The sequence below is a fragment of the Podarcis erhardii genome (genome assembly GCF_964252035.2).
Source record: "Podarcis erhardii genome assembly, chromosome: 10".
NCBI lineage: Eukaryota > Metazoa > Chordata > Lepidosauria > Squamata > Lacertidae > Podarcis > Podarcis erhardii.
The window spans coordinates 28,772,053-28,791,064 of record NC_138500.1 but is presented as its reverse complement, the minus strand read 5'-3'; the positions used below and the strand labels follow the sequence as shown (position 1 = coordinate 28,791,064).

Genomic DNA, 19,012 nt, shown 5'->3' with positions numbered 1-19,012 from the left:
TAGCTGTTGACATTTCCATTCCACCTTAAGGAGCAGACGTATGGAATTGTTGCGTGTCACATGTCTGTTTACATTCCAGCACAGCTTGCTGGGAACTTCCGTTGTGTATAGTTTTTGTTTTTCTCTGTTCTCTCCGAGACGAGAGAGAGACATGTTTCTTTGTCCTGATTTATGATTAATAAATCTGTAGTTGTAGTATGCTTCCACAAGCCTCACGCCTATTCTGTGTGCGCAGTTCAATCTGCTGATAGTGTGCCCTGGCTGTGAAGCCCAGGTCACTGATTTATGTCGGAGCAGAGGTGATGGTCTTTGCAGCGGGACGGCTGGAAGGAGACGGCCCAGCTGGGGCTAGCCAGCTGGCCTCCTGGCCCTCTCCATGCCGACACCAGCATCCCTGAACTTTGTGTCCAACCTAACTCCATGTTTGAGCCAGAACCCCACTCCCCAGCTGAGACTGTTGCCTTGGGCAGAACAAACGTACACCACTTTTTAAAGTGAAGGAATTTGTGGCTTTGGCATGCTTACCTGTAATTATTAATCAAAAACTAGGAAATTGACTTTTAATGATCATCTCCAGATAAATAACAGCAAGTTACCTGAAACATACAGGGTTTTCCCTCACCAAAAGATGCTCCTGCACTTCTATAACACCTTCCATGGATGATTAAGAACCACCTTCCCACCTTGGCCACAGAAAGATCTAAGACAGGCATAGGCAAACTCGCCCCCCCCCCCGATGTTTTGGGACTACAACTCCCATGATCCCTAGCTAACAGAACCAGTGGTCAGGGGTGATGGGAATTGTAGTTCCAAAACATCTGGAGGGCCGAGTTTGCCTATGCCTGATTTAAGAGCTCTGTGTAGCCAGGAAGCTTGTGCATTTCTCCGGGTACAGCTTCATTCAATGGGTGGCGATGCCCTTCCGATATTTATGCTGCTGTGCTCAAGTGCAGAACTGTGTTAAGTCAAGTTGTGATCTACAACATATGGTGTACTGAACAAAATGCTTTAGAAGCCACTATATCAGGACAAACAAACACACTGAACAATTAAAGTACCTTAAGATGCTTTTAATTTAAAAAAAAAATCAGAATTCACTTTTTAAAAAAAAGTAAACCAGATTTCAATTCACAAGGGGGAAACGATTGGTACTGTGTAGTCAGATGAGATAATTTGCCACGGTCAAAGTGCTAACTTGATTCCGTACGTAACCCTTTCCTGTGGTTTGGCCCATGTGACTGGACTTCCACAACTCCTTTGTGGAACCTGAAACCCTTATTTTGCCATACCATGATCAGTGCATTCTTCCACCCAGACAAGCAGCAGTGAACAAAGGACATCATTCATGCCCAACAAAGGGACAGCAGAACCCCATATTTGCTGTTGAAATGCTTCACGCATTGGCGAGAACATCTTAAGACAGAATTTTTGAAGGCCAGGCCCTTCCCTTGTACAAGGCAAAGTTTCTGCCCCTTGTTGAGGCGAGAGGCCCAAAAACTCACAGGCTCTTCCCCTTCCCTTCTGAGATGATGTGCTCAGGCCGTGCCCGCATGAACCACTCCACCCAAGCGCCATCATAAATGGCCACGTCAGCCTTGCCACACAGATAAGCCCCCAGAGCCACGTGGCAGGCTGTGACCCCAGAACCACAAGTGGCCACCAGGGGCTTGGAGAGATCCACTTTCTTCTCCTGAAACAAGCGGCGGATGTCCTCTGGACTCTTCTCCAGGCCAGACTCGGTCAGGAAGTCAGTGAAAGGGATGTTCACCGAGCCAGGGATGTGACCAGGTTCAATTCCTGGAGAAAGTTAAAACAAAATAAAAAGTATAAAAAACTGTTATACCAACTGCTTAGGACACACACACGCTCAAGAAGCAGATTTACAATGTTCATTTTCTTCTTCCTTGCAGTTCAAATCGCCTTCATTTAAATCAGGCATCCCCAAACTCGGCCCTCCGAATGTTTTGGGACTACAACTCCCATCATCCCTGACCACTGGTCCTGTTAGCTAGGGATGATGGGAGTTGTAGTCCCAAAACATTCGGAGGGCCGAGTTTGGGGGTGCCTGATTTAAATCAATCCATGTGAGCAACCGTGTGTGAGCATCCTCTGTGGAACTTGGCCTATATATAAGCAGGATCTCACCTATGACAGTGAGACACAGCTGCAAACTTGCACCTGCTTGATCACTGAGCTAGCAAGTGGGGAGGAAACCCTTTAAGCCTAAAGTGTGTTCCAGGAATCATTGTGCACTTGAGAAAACAATTTTGTTTTTTTACAGTATCCCCAGCAAAGATCTTAACTGTGCATCGGGCACAGTAAGGTAAATCTTTCTGCACTGAGAGTCTGCAGCCCTCCAGATGTTGTTGGATTCCAACTCCCTTCAGCCCTGGTCAGCATGGCCAATGGTCAGGGATGGTGGGAATTTTAACCCAATGATATCTGGAAGGCACCAAGTTCTCCAGTACAACCCTACAGACCTCATCCATTGAATACATGTGACTTGAGGTAGAAAAAAAGCCCCTAGAACTCCAGAACCAAGACATTGCACTCATGTCTATCAAGCGGTTGACCAGGCCTTGTATGAAAGGTTCTTAGGGATGGGAAAGGTGTCCCTTCAGATGCTGCTGGACTTAAGCTCCTTATGGCTGTGTTTCAGGATGGGGAGAGAAGTCAGGGATGCTGCACACAGCAGGTTGCCCAGTGATGGGCAAATTCCAGGGGAGACTCCACAGGGAATTACCCCTTGGATGTCTCCTCTTCTGGGATGTCATTGGGGGCCAAGGACCACACCCACAGAACAGTGGCTGATAGATGACAGAAGGACCTTGAAGTGAGATGTAGGGAGGCACTCCCAGGTGAGAGCTGGGAGGGTCCGCCATTTTCTGTGGGCTGCCAGGAGGAGAGCTACTTTGACTAGAGAGAAGATTCTGAATTTGTGCAACATTTTTGTTATCTTAGATACCCTGTGGCTGGTTTTCTCCTCCCGTGCTGTTGCGAGAATCTGTATTTCATGAGAAAACGTATTCTGTGATGGATTTCATATCAACTGTATTTACATAACTGTTCCAATTTTTATCTTGCACAGATACTATCTTAACGCCCTGACATTTGTGTTGTCTGTTGCAAAGCACCCCATGGTGTTTTGATGAAGGGGGTGGTGGTGGTATATAAATGTAATAAATAATAAGAATGGTTCCAGACAGCATTGCCAGTGGTCAGGGATGATGGGATTTGTAGTAGAGCCTGTAAGACAGAGTTGTTCCGCCTGGCCTTTGGCTTGGAATCAATTTGATTCCTTCCCCCTCTTTCTTTTTTTCCTTTCTCCTTCTGTGTTGGAACTCCTATTTGGGGACTTCCCTGGCTTTTTTCTGGCCCATGTAGGACTAGTCTGGATAAAACAAAACAAATTCCTTCCAGTAGCACCTTAAAGACCAACTAAGTCAGTTCTTGGTATGAGCTTTCGTGTGCATGCACACTTCTTCAGATATGTGTATCTGAAGAAGTGTGCATGCACACGAAAGCTCATACCAAGAACTGACTTAGTTGGTCTTTAAGGTGCTACTGGAAGGAATTTGTTTTGTTTTGACTATGGCAGACCAACACGGCTACCTATCTGTAACTAGTCTGGATAGTTAGCCTTGGTGAAGACTTGACGTTTTTATCCCCAAAAAAGTTTTTGCTTGAGTTCCACTGAAATGAGGCTGCATTTTAATGTTTTAATGTTGTATTTTAGTTTTGTTTTTTAAGCTGTATTCTAATCAATTGTTTTTATATTTGGTGTTAGCCACCCTGAGCCCGGTCTTGGCTGGGGAGGGCAGAGTAGACCGTATTTTTCACTCTATAGGATGCACCCGACCATAGGACGCACCTTGTTTTAGAGGAGGAGAACAAGAAAAAAAAATTCTCTCCCTCTCTGCGCAGCGCCTCTCCAGCGAAGCAAAACCAGGAGAGCAAGAGGGATCGGTGCGCACCAACCCCTCTCGCTCTCCAGGCTTCAGCAAAAGCAACACAAAGCCTCTGGAGCGCAGCGGGAGCACTCCCACTGCGCTTTGGAGGCTTCACGATGCTAGCGCTGAAGCCATGGAGCCTGCATTCGCTCCATAAGACGCACACACATTTCCCCTTAATTTTTGGAGGGGAAAAAGTGTGTCTTATAGAGCGAAAAATACAGTAAATAAAATTTATTATTATTATTATTATTATTATTATTATTATTATTATTATTATTATCCCTGATCTAGAGGCTTCATATCCTGCACTGGTGCCTCTCCCTTGCTTCTTTCCTTCTCAGTCGCTGAGCTAAAGAAAGCCAACTCTTCTACCCTCAAGGCCTAAAGAGACGTGTTACCTTCCCGGGGTTCTGCCTCCGTCCCAGTGAACCTCCCGGCTGACCGAGCGTCCACCACCTGGAAGGATTGGGCCTCAATGTTCTCCTTAACATCCTCGTGGGCTTTGACTAGTGATCTGTCCAGAGAGGCATGGAATTCCGCAGGGACAGGGCGACTCTTCCCAGAGCTGATGGGGTGCCCCTCGCGCAGCCAGTTCTTCAGCCCGCCATCTAGGACGGAAACGGCGTCATGCCCAAAGGCCCGGAACATCCACCAGACGCGAGGGGCAGAGAAAGAGCCCTGGTCACTTGCATCGTAGACCACGACATGGGAGTCGCTGCCAACCCCCAGTTTGCTCACGTACTCTGCAAAAGCAGCCGGGCCGGGGAGCATGTGGTCGTACGGCGAAGTGCGGTCGCTGCACTGGTCGATGTCGAAGAAAGACGCTCCGGGGATGTGGCGCTCCTCAAACTCGCTCCGGGGGTTGCGCTTCATTTTGGGGAGGTACCAGGAGGCGTCCAGGAGCCGCACAGCCAGCCCAGCTTGAGGGGTCGTGATGGCTTCCGAGACCCATTTGGCCGACACCAGAGCCCGGTAGAGAAGCTGCTGAGACATGGTGCTCAAGTCCTGTTTGGGTTCAGGAGGTATCTGGGATTCTGCTGGACTGTCCACACTATGGTAAAAGAAGATGATGCAACAAACGTCATCCCCACAAGAATAGGAAGGAGTTCACCTGCTGTGATGCAGAGAAGGGGTGGGGAAGCTCCAGCTCATGAGCCAGTCTTGGCCCAAGTGGAGTTCCAGTTTGGTCCACAAAGCCATTTTCCTCCAAACCATGCCCACCTGTCCATCAGTTCTGGGTGATGTCAGCTGATCGGTAGGGTGTCAATGCTTCTAGGTGCTGCTTTGCCAGCATGTTCCCAACAGGGGAAGCAGATCCCTGCATAGGGCAGAACTGAACCCACCACCTGAGTTCAGTCCTGCTGGGTGCTGCTTCTGTGGAGAACATGCTGGCAAAACAGATGTCTGCTGCACCTCCATGGGTCAACTTTGACAGGTGGGTGGGACTGCCCACCTATCAGTCACCTGATGTTATCATGACACCAGATGATTGACAGGTGCACGGCCCACCCACCTATCAAAGTTGGGTCCATGGGGTGGGTGGAGATAGAAAAACTGGCCCATTGGGCCTAAAAGCTGCCTAGCCTCAATGTAGACAAATAGAAAGATAAATTTAGCCTATTATGTGGTTGAGTTAGATGCAATGTTCTTGATCCAACAAACTTACCAACTGGTGGAAAGCAACAAAAATGGCAAGGGGGTGAATGAGTTTGTGTGCACACTGTCTTGCGTGTTTACCAGAATCAGAGAGCTATTCTTTCTTTTGTAGATTAAATATGGTTAGAAGCTTGTGCTAGATTGGACACCCGAAAGGACTCTCTCTCAAATCATGGGAATGTTTCCCTGTTTAGCTGCAGGGAGCAAATAAAGATTCAGGACCACTACAACAGTCTTCAGTTATCTGCTCAGTCTAAAATGTTGTCTCAAAGAGTTAGGTGAACTGCTGTCTGCAAGATATGCTGGGAGAGGGAAGTCAATAAGAATTAAGTTCAAGGAGAAAGGGAGCAGATTTAGGTTGGCTGAGAAGGGAAAGCTGAACACCTTCTTTGATATAAAAGAGCATGCAGCCCAGGGAAAACATATCCATCTTTTCCTCCGGAAGTTTTTTATACAGGAGACAGAAAGACTATTTGTCAGAGGTGAATGAGTATGTGTGTTTCACACTTCTACTCTTAGTGTAACTTACGTTGGTGCTGTAAACATTGTCACTTGTGGTAATGTTCACAGCAGTAGACACTCACTGACCTACTTCCTATTTGTTTATTAAGTTTTTAGGAACCATGAATGGTCTCACACTCAGAGAGCAGACCATGTTGAGTTGCACAAATCCACCTCAACACAGCAAGCTGTAAGCTTTAAACAGAAGTTTAAGTGGCCATGTGACCGCATACACACACACACACACACACTCCTGGTGCTCAAAAAAAACAAACCTCCGTACAATCTTCCCCATTAAAAGCCAATTTCCTGACTTAGGACAGCCAGGTTTTCCCATGGCACAAGTTGCTAATAACCAATGCATAACCTGAGACACAGCTCAGAAGGGTTTAGTCATTGAACCAACTTCAAATACCGGGGTTCACATCTGGCACATGTGAATCGATTTAAAAAAAAAAAAAAAAAAAAAAAACAGTGATTGGAGTGCCTTCCGTCATTGCAGAAAAGCCACATTTGGTCCCAGTATAAATTAATATATATTTTTTATGAAGGCACTATTGATTTAAAAGAGTTTGTGTTAAGCTGCTGTTCAGTTTTTTGAGTGGCATCACACACAATGATGGAAAGATGTCTATAGTCCGCTGCTACAGTATGTCTATAGTCCGCTGATAACACCTGCAAGTTTTAGAAATTCTTATGTATGTGGTTTTATATATATCTATATATCAATTTGTGAAATCAAATTTGTGTATGTCTTTTTTTATAACTACTGCCTAAATTGAGAACGCATGTGTTTTTTTAATGGATTCATGTAATTGATTATATTTTTGCAGCCCTAAACTCAACTCTAATCAGATTAACAATCCCCTCTCCCATAATTCCTAGCTCTGTGGAAACTGACTAATTACAGCTGTCAGCACGAATGCACTCTGCACTTGCTCAGAGCCGCATGCTCTGTGGCTGACCACTGACAGTTGTATAAGAGAATGAACTGCATGAGACTTTGCAGAATTAGAGGTAAGAGTATGCGGGCAGGGGCAGGTCTGACGTCCGAAAGAGCCCCAGCTCCTCTTTTTGCAGACATGGAAACTTCTGACTTCCAGGAGACAAGGAAGTGATAAGACAGCAACTGCCCTCTGTCTTTAAGAGTTTGCTTTTATTTCTGCCCCACCTTTCTTTCAAGCAGCTTAGAAAAGACGGTAAATGAGATGAGTGTGTGTGTGCCCAGGTGAGAGGAAGTGTAAGTGTGAGTTTTCCCCATCTCTTGGGGAAGCTGAATGTTGGAAGACTCAGGGCAGGCAAAATAAAGCACTTCTTTACACACACATATTCCAACTATGAAACTCTCTCCCGCAGGAGGCAATGATGACTACCTACTTGGGTCAAGCTTTAAAAGAGGATTAGACAAGTCAGTGGAAGAGAAGCTCACACAGGCTGTGTTCTACATAGATAGCCAAGGGCAACAGGCCTCTGAGGACCAGTTGTTGGAGATCCACATGGGGAGAGCACTGCTTGCACTAAGGTTCTGCTTTCAAGCTTTCCACAGAAGCATCCGAGAACAGGCTGCCGGACTGTGTGGGCCTTGATTTGGCCTGATCCAGCAGAGCTCTTTATGCAGCAGAAACAGTTCTTCTATTTGACACTGGACAACAATCCTATGAGGCTGGGCAGGCTGAAAGTCATGCGCCTGGCCCAAGGTCACCCTTAAAGAGCTGGTGGAAAGAGCTGCAAAATAGTGCTGGTGATCTCAGCTGGGATACCTCAGTAGGTAGCATAGAAGCCAACTTCTAGGGTTGATGGGCAGTGCCATTCAAATAGTGTGCATCATGTGCCATGTCATGTGATCGATGATGGGCGGGGATTACCTGGTGTGTGCCCCCCTCCACAATATTTTATTCAAGTTGGCACCTCTGGTAGGTAGAGCATGTGACTCTTAAGCCATAGCTGTCAACGTTTCCCTTATTTTTTCCCTATTCCAAATAGGATTCCTCGCAAGAAAAGGGAAAAGTTGACAGCTATGTCTTAAGCTCAGGGTTGTGGGTTCGAGTCCCACGTTGGGAAAATGAGTCCTGCATTGCAGTGGGTTGGACTAGATGACCGTCGTGGTCCCATTCCAACTCTACAAATCCACGATCTCCTCGGATCGAGCGCCCACGTTTCCCGTCTCTTCCTGAGCAGGCGAAATGCTTGCAGAATCCGACGGCCTCCCGAGCACATGGGGCGGGCCTCTCCTCTCTGCAAAAGCCTTTACGGCTTCACGCCCCATTCAGCCACCCACCCCCGACAGGATCCGCCTCCCCCTGACCAAGGTAGTACCTCTTCGTCCTTCCGACAGATCCCGCCGAAGACGATCGCGCTCGCTCCGAGGGCCCCGCACCGCTACCGCCCGCCGGGGCTGCCTCCTTCCCCGTCCATTAGGCCGTTACGTGCATTTTGGGTGGAGACAAGGGCCACGTCCCACTTCGCCAACCAGTGGCAGAAAGGAGTTTGCCGGGGCGAACCAAGTCGGGGCAGGGAAGGAGGGGAAACCGGCGCGACATCTCCGGCCCCAATGAGCAGACCGGGTCCCCTTCGGGACCGAACCGCGGAGGCGGCCTCGCTTTCCTTCCCTGGCAAAGAGAGGAGCGAGACTGGGCGAAGTGCGAAGCCCTCGGGGGCCTCTTTCGGCTCGGGGGCAGGAGCCGCGCTCCCCCCGCCGCCTCCCTGCAGCAACAGGCCGCTGAACCTAAAAGAAAGAGGCGTGTATATGTTTTTTGGGGGGTGCCCCAAGTTTCTTAAAGCGCGGCCAAGGGGGAGGGGGTAAGCAGCCTGCAGGGAGTGTTCCGTGCATTGGCACGGGAACTTCCAGCTAATGTTACACCACAGGGATCAAAGTCTCCTGTCTCCCCATCGAACCCCTTTTCCTGAAAGCAGACAAAGCGGCGTTTGTGGAAATTGCAGCTGACCCAATAACGGGGAGTAATCCCTGCTACCTCGCTCTTATTGGCAAGGACAGGAGGAAGGAGGAACACTTGGAAGGCGGAGGGATAGGCAGTGCGAAGGCACAAAGATAGTTATTAGTCACTTCTGCTTGTTAAAGGTCCTGGGCGCGTGGATTTAGTTCACATGCTTCCTTTGTAAACTTGGGCGAGTTTTGCAGCGTTACTGTGTGCTACTGTAAACAACACCCTATTCTTAAAAGGAATCGGGGTTCTCACAACCTCTGAACTGCATGGAACCCGGCTGTCTTATATATGCTTTCCTGGAAGTAAAGTTCCCCCTGCGTTTCATAGGGCTGACTCCCTAATGTGGGCTTTAGGGCTGCAGCGTTCAGACCTCCCAATATTTCCTCTGGATTAGAGCCAAGAGACACTCAACAGCGTCTGCTATTTTTAACTTTTTGCTCTGCCTCTCACTTCTGGGTTAATTCTCAAATTCGTTGGGAACAACTATATACACACCAAAGGCCTGTCCTGCATAGGCAGCAAAAATTTCCAGTGGGCTGCCTGCCTGTGAACCTGTAAGGGATCTGGGTAGAGTTCTGAACAGCTGGAGGGTGTTTCAGATCCATAGCCTGAGTTCTCTCTCAACTTTTCCTCTTTGCCCTTTGCGACCCCACATTCTCAGCCTTCTTGGGAAGCTTACTGGTAAGTTTCCCCTTTCAGGTTAGCCCTTTGCCCCACTGCCGGTTCAGCCAATCACACCACACTCTTGCACCCTCACTTACTGTAGCACTTCAAACATATTTTTTTCTGGTTACAGCACGTCCCGTAACAGCTGGTGTAGAAGGGAACTGGGAGAGGTTTTTTGTTCTCTGCTAGGACTTGATCAAGGTACTTGAAACAGACTAAACGTTTAGGGAGAAAAGGTCTTCTGGGATTGGCAGCTGTTGGGGGGGAGGGCCTGTGTTCACTCAAAGGACGGGTCTGCATACAAATGGACATAGTTCGTCCTAGTTTCTCCGCCCCTTGCTCCTTTATTGGTGGGGAACCAGACACCAGAGCTTGTGAGTTTGAGACCCTCCCCCTTTCTCCTGCATATTCCCTTCTGCTTGCCTCTGTCTTCATCCATCCAAAAGCACCTTAGCTGACATGGTGCAACAAGTGCTGTATAGAGCTCTGGTCTCCACCAAATGGCTAGCAGAAGCTGTGCGGGCCAATAAGATTGGGCCGGAGCTGCGGGTGCTGGACGCCTCCTGGTATGAACCCGGTGGCAAGAGAGATGCCCAGAAAGAATTCAGGGAGCGGCACATCCCCGGAGCCTCCTTTTTCGACATTGAGGAATGCAAAGACAAGTCATCCCCTTACGAGGTCATGCTTCCCAGTGAGAAGCACTTCGCGGACTACGTCGGCCGCCTGGGCATCAGCAACCAGACCCACGTTGTGGTGTACGATGGAGACAACCTGGGCACTTTCTACGCACCGCGGGCCTGGTGGATGTTCCGTGTCTTTGGGCACCGAACTGTCTCCGTGCTGAATGGGGGGTTCAAGAACTGGGTGAAAGAAGGGCACCCTGTGACATCAGAGAGCACCAGACCAGAGCCGGCCGTTTTTAAAGCCAGCCTGAACAGATCGCTCCTGAAGACCTATGAGGATATGCTGGAGAACCTGGAATCCAAGCGGTTCCAAGTGGTGGATTCCAGATCTGAAGGGAGATATCGGGGAACAGAACCTGAGCCAGGGACGCAAGGTAGGAACGGTATCTGGAACCACCTTCAGCTTCAAAGGAGTGTTTTCTGGCATTCATTCTGATGTGACCCTCTCTCCACACTCATTTCCCACTGATGTAGATCCATTCCTTTAGTCCCCTTGGGCTACAATCCTGTGCGTGCATGCATGCATAAAAGCAAAAACAAAGTGGGATATTTATGAGTAAACCTGCACAGGGCCAAGGTGGGTGTCTAATAGGGAGTCCGTATTGGCAGAACCTTATATCCTTCAAAGTCTGGACACAATTAGACTTAGGATTCCCCACCAACCATCTATTAGAAGAGTGGAATGACCGGAAAATAGCCCATTGACAGATCTTTAGTTCTGATTCCCTCTCCTCCCCCTATATATGGCAAAAGCAGTTAGTTATATTAACCATGGGTAGCCAGAAAAGCAGCAGATGAACTTATCTTTTGTGCTCTGTGTCTATTTCCAACAATCTCTATTGGTAACAGCTGTACTCTTGACATTTATGTTTGCCACCGACAATTTCCAAGATTTTTGCAAGTATAGAATGGGGAGGGGGAGCACCACAATCTCCTTGGAGGAAAGTGAGGCATGAATGTAATAAGAAGCACGTTAAGTTAAAACAGGTTCTCCGGTAACTTGATGATTCTGCAGCTCTTTCAAGAAATGCAGCTCTTCCTTATATATTTCAGAGAACCAGCTTGACTAGTATTTGCCTCTTAATTGTCCAAAAACCAGCCTGTTCAAACAAAAAGTCTGAAATTACTGCCTCACATTCTTGTATACTCTTCCCCCTCCCTGGCAATGCATGGGAGACTGCTGAGCTGTTACTTTTGATCAGCCTGGACAAAGGGCAAAAGCCAAAAGGGTGGGAGTGGCAGAAAGTTGTGTGCATCTGTGCATATGTCAGAGAGGAATGGCAGCCTCATGGTACAGAATCCTGAGATAAACACCAAGTTAACCAGGGTCGCCATGCCCAGCCACTCCAGCATTGTATCCCCAGCAGAAAAATTATAGGACTGATCTCTCCGCTCTTAACACGTTTTCCTACGGAGGAAACACTTCCGTGTAAGAAAAAATATATATCAAAAGCACCAACAAAAAAGATAAGAGAGTATTTAAATTGTATGTTGGTGATATAGATAAGAGAATTTGCATTCATTCCTGTAATCTACTCGGTGACAGCCAGTTTCTTTAGATTTTTCCTCCCTTTTATTTATGCACTGTGTAATATCTTGCATTTGTACTGGCACTGCTCAGATCCGCCTACCGTTTTGAATCGTCTACAATGCCCCAGGACATTTTCATTTAAAAATGTGGGCATGCAGCACACAGCAACCCAACCTTAAGTAAAACCAAGATGGGGGAATGACTGGGGGGGGGCCTAACTGAGTAAGAGGATCAGCACTGGTGGGCCCTCCTAGATTCTGGGGCCTTGGTGGCTGTCCAGGAATTTCAGGTGGTGACCCTAGCCCTGGTTTGTTTTGTTGAGTGATAACTAAGTCCTTCTGCCCAGCCTGTGATTACACACAATATACCTAGTTCCCAAGGCTTATATTAGTTTCATGCTAGATGGTTTTTCTCAAATAATCTTCAGCATTGTGGTTGGCTTTGAATACAGATGAATATGCATGTGGCGATTTAGCTGTAGGTACATGTGTTTTGTGCTCCTTATGGGGCAGTTTGTCAAAGCTTTGGTCGCCACCCTGAAGTCAGCAATCACCTGTGGCTCCTAGAAGCTATCAGCATGTGACGGCAGCCACACCCTGAGAAATGGCTTCCACTGGTCAGCTAAACCAAGTGAGAGTAGCCAATGGATCCCAATCCCTCGGTGTGTTCGGGACTTGCCCTGCATGTGAAGACAGGCTCCAGCAGATTGAACAGACGAGACCAGTAGTGGGTCCAACGGTCAAGAAGTTGGTTTTTGCATGTTCTGTAGAGGGAAGTGAGGGGCATATGGGGCTCATCAACCTGGGGAAGGTAGCTTCTCAAGGAGAAGGAAAACTCTCATCCTATACCTCTGCTGCCTTGTGGGACATTTGCAGGAGAAGAAAAGGCTAAGGAGCAAACCCTACACAAATCCAGAGCAGAGTCCCTAAGATGGTTGGATGGGGCCTTGTACACCTCCTTCCGGCAACTCCTGCAGCCAAGTTGGTGTCAAATGTATTGTTCTGCTTTCTTTTGGACCACATCAATGAAGGCAGCCCAGGACCTCCATATACACTGTCCAGGCTTGTGCCCCAGGGAGGTCACTTTGGTGCTGCAATTGCAGCAGTTTGACTTCACCCCCAGAGGCACATTCCATTGTCTTTCAAGACAGATGGATGCCAGCAACATGTGGTAAACTACATAGGCATGGATGTGTGACAATTTGCATGTGGGGTTGGAGGTTCATGCTTCAGAGAGCATGCTTCAGAGAGCCGTGTGTACATAAATACCTATAAAACGTCACATGGCTATGTTCACACAGCTATTATCTTTCTTGGAAAAGATTAAGGGTCAGTTTGCAAATTTTACTCTGGCAGCTCACTATCTGCTTGCTAAAGCCCTTTTATATACTAACTGCAGCTGCATGACCTGAAAAAAGCAACATTTTGGATAGGAGTAGCCTCTGTGGGAGACAAGTGCACATTTTTTTTAGCTTTCAGAGTCCCGGCCCTTCACTGTAGGAAGTTCTTATCCCACACAGGTTTCTTGCAACTTGTATGAAGGACATTTAATAAAGATAGGAGCCCCAGATTCTTTCTGCATACTTTTCACTTACACCAGGTCAAATGGGAACAACCTTCCAGGGGCCACATGTTGGTGGTGGGCCAGAGACAAGGTGCGCAGGGCGATGGATGTAACTCTTCCATTTGTACAGTAAGCTACATTTTGGCCACCTGACACCTTTCAGTCAAGCAAAAGCACTTGAGAAGGACATGGAGCAGAGCTAGCCAGGGTTATGGTCTGGGCAGGGGGCATGGCCAATGGAGAGCCCCAGGGACCTAACTTTTATGTGATACTACTGAGAAAGTAAACATTGAGGATCTGTTTACTATTATATTCTATAGCTTTTCTGGTTTTCTTCAAAGCTTGGGCAGATGGAGTAGCGGGAAGCTATTGGATGTGCTATGATATCAAAACACAGTAGTCAAAAGGGAAGGATGGGGGGGTTATTAAAAAGTCAGTTCTATTGTTTTTTAGCTCTTTAATGTTGAGATAATGTCCAGGGGAAGCCATGAGCTCCAGAGCCAATTCCTGCGGAGCACAGAAGAGACAAATCAAGAATCAAATGAGACGAAAAATGTCCATCTGGAATTGTGGAGAGAGACCAACTGTGGCACGTTTCCAAAAGAATTGCTGCAGGTTCAGCATTCCATTCGCTCCTCTTTGTGTACAGTGTGTGTGCACAAGCTATGTGTGTGTGTGCTATGTGTGTGCACATGGACAGAAATGCAGTGGTGCTATCAGGGGCAGGTGGGGGGAAGGGCAGAAATCCAGGGACCAGCTCGGCAGGAGGGCCCCCAAATACAGTAGATCTGGCCTACCACATTACAATGTAAAGCAAGCTTCCTCAACCTCAGCCCTCCAGATGTTTTGAGACTACAATTCCTATCATCCCTAACCACTGGTCCTGCTAGCTAGGGATCATGGGAGTTGTAGGCCAAAAACATCTGGACGGCCGAGGTTGAGGAAGCCTGATCTAAAGAGTAGGATCCCCACAAGACCATTACAATCAGAGTCAAAAGTGGTGCTAATTACTAAACTACTCCACTTTGTGTGTGTGTTTTACTGGGTGGAGGGGAGCCAAGCACACCATAGGTAAAGGTAAAGGGACCCCTGACCATTAGGTCCAGTCGTGGCTGACTCTGGGGTTGCGGTGCTCATCTCGCTTTATTGGCCGAGGGAGCCAGCGTGCACCTTCTGGGTCATGTGGCCAGCATGACTAAGCCGCTTCTAGTGAACCAGAGCAGCACACGGAAACACCATTTACCTTCCCGCTGGAGCGGTACCTATTTATCTACTTGTATTTTGAGGTGCTTTTGAACTGCTAGGTTGGCAGGAGCAAGGACCGAGCAACAGGAGCTCACCCCGTTGCGGGGATTCGAACTGCCAACCTTCTGATCGGCAATTCCTAGGCTCTCTGGTTTAACCCACAGCACCATAGTTTATTGCAACTTCACATTATGGTGCTACCTGAGTGTAAGCAGATGCTAAAATGCTGTCCCATTGCAAGACACTTGACCAACACTGACAACACAAAGCCCTGACCCATGAGATTTAAACTTTCTCAAAAGGGGGGGAGAGGAGATTCAGATGAACAGCTGTGGCAAGGAAGCCTGGATTGGGTGAATGTTTTGATTACTTGGTTAAATGTCCTGAGCTGACCTACCAAACACAGTTCACCCCAAGCTGTGTATTTTGTGTGACTTGTCTCATGGCTCTGGTAGGCCCAGACAGGCAGCAAAGCCAATAAGCTTGATCAATAGTGGTTGACATTCTTGGCTGATGGGGTTTTCTTCATTTGGTGGGACATGATACATGGTTTCCAAATGTGTCCTCTACCTGCAGAGACTTTTAATATGCTACAGAGGAATCCCTCCTTTTCAATATGAGTCAATCAAGGGAATTTGCTTTCTCTATCAACCACCATCCTCACATGTGCTCAGTATATGCATGTTATTTAAGGCAAATTTGAGAAGTATAATTCTACCCAAACAGCAAGACTATGGCTTATCACCTCAGTGGAAGCACCTGTAAATGGCCTGTGAGCTAGTTGGTAATTAGGTTGCCTAGAATATTTCAAATAAATTATCCATCATACATATAAAAATACACAAAATCAGCAGACCGCCCTAGTGGTTTCTTCAGATTTTTCATATGAATTTATCCTAAATCTGTGGCAATTGGGCAGTCATCCCAGCCAGAGTTTAGTGAAGCTTAGCCTACAAACATTTATGTTACTGGATATTTCACACAACAATTAAGACATTGCATTTGATCATGTGTGGAATGCCTGTTCCTTACCATCAGGTAATCAAAACCAGCCATGACATTTCTGGAATTTGTGAGACAGTGAGCACTTCCAGTACAGCTGGAGTGCTGCAAACCCAAACTCTGAACTCTGAATATCCTTTCTTTTAAATTATTTCCATACTATCAAAATTTGCATACCTGTTGTTTCCATTCTAAATATAGATATGAGAAAAACACTTTTCTCATACTCATAATGTCTAGTGTTATCAATTTGTCCTGTCCATGATATTATCATTACTATTATTACTATTATTACTATTTATTGAATTTTTTAGTCCATTTATTTTGCCCAGGGCAACCTAAAGCAACCCAAAGTAGTTTATGTTGATTCAAGTACTGATTAAAGAAAAGTACAATTTTGCAATGTTGCTTGAGAATTACATTGCAAAATTCAGATTAGTGCAAAAACCAAAGGGTAACAACGTTCCAATTCGCATATTAGTCTAGGAAGTGCAGATCAGGCTGATTCACTTAGACCAAACAAAATAATTTAAGATCCTTTCTTGATCTCCCAGTTCAATTTTACTGAGTCAGTGTTGTTTGTGAATATTTCTGGCTAAATACCTTGATTCATCACTTAATGCAAGTTTTGTAGATGTGTCCCAGATTATAACTGTTTTGTATCAGAAGTAGTTTATACCAGCCAGATGGGCGGGATATAAATAATAAATTGTTGTTTGTTGTTATTTGATCTTTAAACTGAATTCATTTTACATAATTTAATTTAATTTACATCATCATCATCATTTGATCTTTAAACTGATTTTATTTTACATAATTGCAGGTAGCTTCCCTTCCTTCCTTCCTTCCTTCCTTCCTTCCTTCCTTCCTTCCTTCCAGAATTGCCTTTTTAAACCCTTTCTGTCAGCATATTCTCTAACCTTTTCTTGAGATACTTTGCCTCCATAGTTTTTTGAAGCATCAACTTTAAGATGTCTGCATTGGTTTATTTTGCCACCATATCTAAATGGAGGCTCTTTTCTCTCTTCCTTCTATTCTAGGGCTTGAACCAGGCCACATCCCCCAAACTCTGAACATGCCTTTTTTCAATTTCTTGACTGAAGAAGGATTTGAGAAGAGCACGGAAGAGATCCGGAGCATGTTCCAGGAGAAGAAAGTGGATCTCTCAAAGCCTCTGATTGCCACATGCCGCAAGGGGGTCACAGCCTGCCACATTGCCCTGGCGGCGTACCTGTGTGGCACACCAGATGTGGCCATCTACGATGGATCTTGGTCAGAGTGGTTTCGGCGTGCCCCGCCAGAGCTTAAAATTTCAGAGTGGAAACGCCATAAGGCATAAGCAAAGCAGTATCAGTCTGCTGCGGTTATTCATGCACCGAGGTTTGGGTTCTTAATTATTCCTGACAAAGATCAAGGGCTGGGGAAATGTGAAGTTCGTAGTCTTTTATAAATTTTTTAGTTTTCTAATTGAACGCTATGTTTTTTTCCTATTTCTTTTTTGTAATTGGTAATGGAATAAAGCAGAATCTCAGGTCAAGTGGCCTTTTACCTATGTGAATTTTTGTTATTTCTCAGTACAGTGGTACCTCGGGTTACAGACGCTTCAGATTACAGACGCTTCAGGTTACAGACTCTGCTAACCCAGATATAGCACCTTGGGTTAAGAACTTTGCTTCAGGATGAGAACAGAGATTGCGCGGCGGCGGCAGCGGGAGGACCCATTAGCTAAAGTGGTACCTCAGGTTAAGAACAGTTTCAGGTTAAGAACGGACCTCCAGACTGAATTAAGTTCTTAACCCGAGGTACCACTGTAGTGTGCAATTGAGGAGCCAAGCTTACTTCAATAAGCCACAGTGAAGTGAAGGAAATTCTAAACATTAGAACCATTTACCAATAAAGACAGTCAAGGAAGGCTAACGGAATGAAAACACCTTTGGGGAATTCGAGTGCAGAATATAAGATAACAAAGCTAGCTTGCCTCACCCTAATACACACTATTAAGAGTCACAGACCCCCACCAACAAGCTTCCTCCAGGCACACATATGTGGCTGTTGCAGTTCACAATCCTTCATCTGAATGGGGGCAGTTAGACCCAGGTCAAAGACCAGTTTTTATACTATAAGAAGAGTAAGTTTTGTACAGAAGAGGTATTTTGCTTCAGCCAATCAGGGCCTAGGTACATATTTCGCCAGCACTAGAGAGTGTACGTGCTGGAAGACAATGCAGCTGCTCAGTGGATTTCTACACAGACCTTGATGCAATCTTGCATCATGCAAGATGGACTAATTAAACAGGACCTTTTTTTCCCTCAGTGAAGATTGCACTGATAATCCTACATAAAAAGACTTCGTTGTTGTTTTTTAAAAAAGCCAAAGAAATGGGGATTTCTTAACCCACGCACACGTTATTCCTATTGAATTCCACAGTGGGACTTGCCGCCAAGCATGATGCATAGGATTGCATATGTGCACTGCCTCATTTCAAGAGCTACAATAGACTTTTGTCATATATTTGAGGCAAAGAGCTGTAATTGGGTGCAGTTTTTCATCATGTGTACATGCAGTGCGATGAATATGTGCTAACCCCTTCAGATACGAAAACATGCTGTTGGGGAACTGCCATCAGCTCAGAGGCGAGAAATAGAAGGGCAGTTGTGTTACAGGGAGCCTCCGAAAATCTTGTGAAGCAGTTCCTCTTCCAGGGAGGAGGAAAACCCCACCTCCAGTGGGGAAGAGGTGCAAGGACCAGAGGATGCTGGTGGGAGCCTTAACACCGCTCCTGGGCAAGCCGGACAGGAGGGAAACACGCCCTTGCCATCACCCATCCTGTGCAGTAGTCTAAGGTGCAAAGAGGGAAGGAGAAGGCTGGGGGTAATGAAACTCTTATGTTGGGGGAGGTCCAAAAGACGACCACTCCCGGATTCTGCTAGCGATTGAGCCAGACATAAGCTTTGGGGCTCTTCACTGTAAATAGTTGCACCAAAATAAAGCCTGTAAAAGACAGGTTGGAGTCCTGCCTGGCTACTCTCAAGCAACCTCAACAGCCATCTGACACACGCATCTCAGTTATTTAAAGTTGCCCATGGTCCAATCTATTCAAGAGTTATCAAATATCAGGCTATTTCTGATATTCAGCTGTGTGAGTACTGTAGCTTATGTAGCCGGAATGGCACAATTCTGACACCATGCATGCACACTCGAGAGGTACCAGAATGCTTGAAGACCAGATTTGGAGCTGTATTTGACTTCCATATAGTGTGTTTGAGA

The 19,012-nt window shown here is 46.5% G+C and overlaps 2 protein-coding genes across 3 annotated transcripts; one reads left to right on the top strand and one right to left on the bottom strand.

The window, feature by feature from the left end:
- Positions 1-1,055: 1,055 nt before the first annotated feature.
- MPST (mercaptopyruvate sulfurtransferase) lies at positions 1,056-9,848 on the bottom strand. 2 transcript variants are annotated; one of them, XM_081879525.1, is made up of 3 exons: positions 9,817-9,848; positions 4,352-5,004; positions 1,056-1,797 (listed from the first exon to the last, which is right to left on the bottom strand). In XM_081879525.1, the coding sequence occupies exons 1-3, from the start codon at positions 9,831-9,833 to the stop codon at positions 1,499-1,501; spliced, it is 969 nt and encodes a 322-aa protein (XP_081735651.1). In that variant the 5' UTR covers positions 9,834-9,848; the 3' UTR covers positions 1,056-1,498. The 2 variants fall into 2 exon arrangements, with proteins under 2 accessions (XP_081735651.1, XP_081735652.1); XM_081879526.1 differs by lacking the exon at positions 9,817-9,848 and adding an exon at positions 8,427-8,831.
- A 307-nt stretch (positions 9,849-10,155) lies between these two features.
- Positions 10,156-17,282, top strand: LOC309351702 (thiosulfate sulfurtransferase-like). The gene is made up of 2 exons (XM_081879530.1): positions 10,156-10,778; positions 16,786-17,282. The coding sequence occupies exons 1-2, from the start codon at positions 10,181-10,183 to the stop codon at positions 17,082-17,084; spliced, it is 897 nt and encodes a 298-aa protein (XP_081735656.1). The 5' UTR covers positions 10,156-10,180; the 3' UTR covers positions 17,085-17,282.
- The last annotated feature ends 1,730 nt before the right edge of the window (positions 17,283-19,012 follow it).

What these genes read in the sequence shown, in the direction of transcription:
- LOC309351702 (XM_081879530.1), top strand. Translation starts at nt 10,181, where the DNA reads ATGGTGCAACAAGTGCTGTATAGAGCTCTGGTCTCCACCAAATGGCTA. An exon ending in ACCTGAGCCAGGGACGCAAG is followed by an intron (nt 10,779 to 16,785) that starts GTAGGAACGGTA and finishes CTTCTATTCTAG; the next exon opens with GGCTTGAACCAGGCCACATC.
- MPST (XM_081879525.1), bottom strand. An exon ending in GGAGGCAGAACCCCGGGAAG is followed by an intron (nt 1,798 to 4,351) that starts GTAACACGTCTC and finishes AACTTTCTCCAG; the next exon opens with GAATTGAACCTGGTCACATC.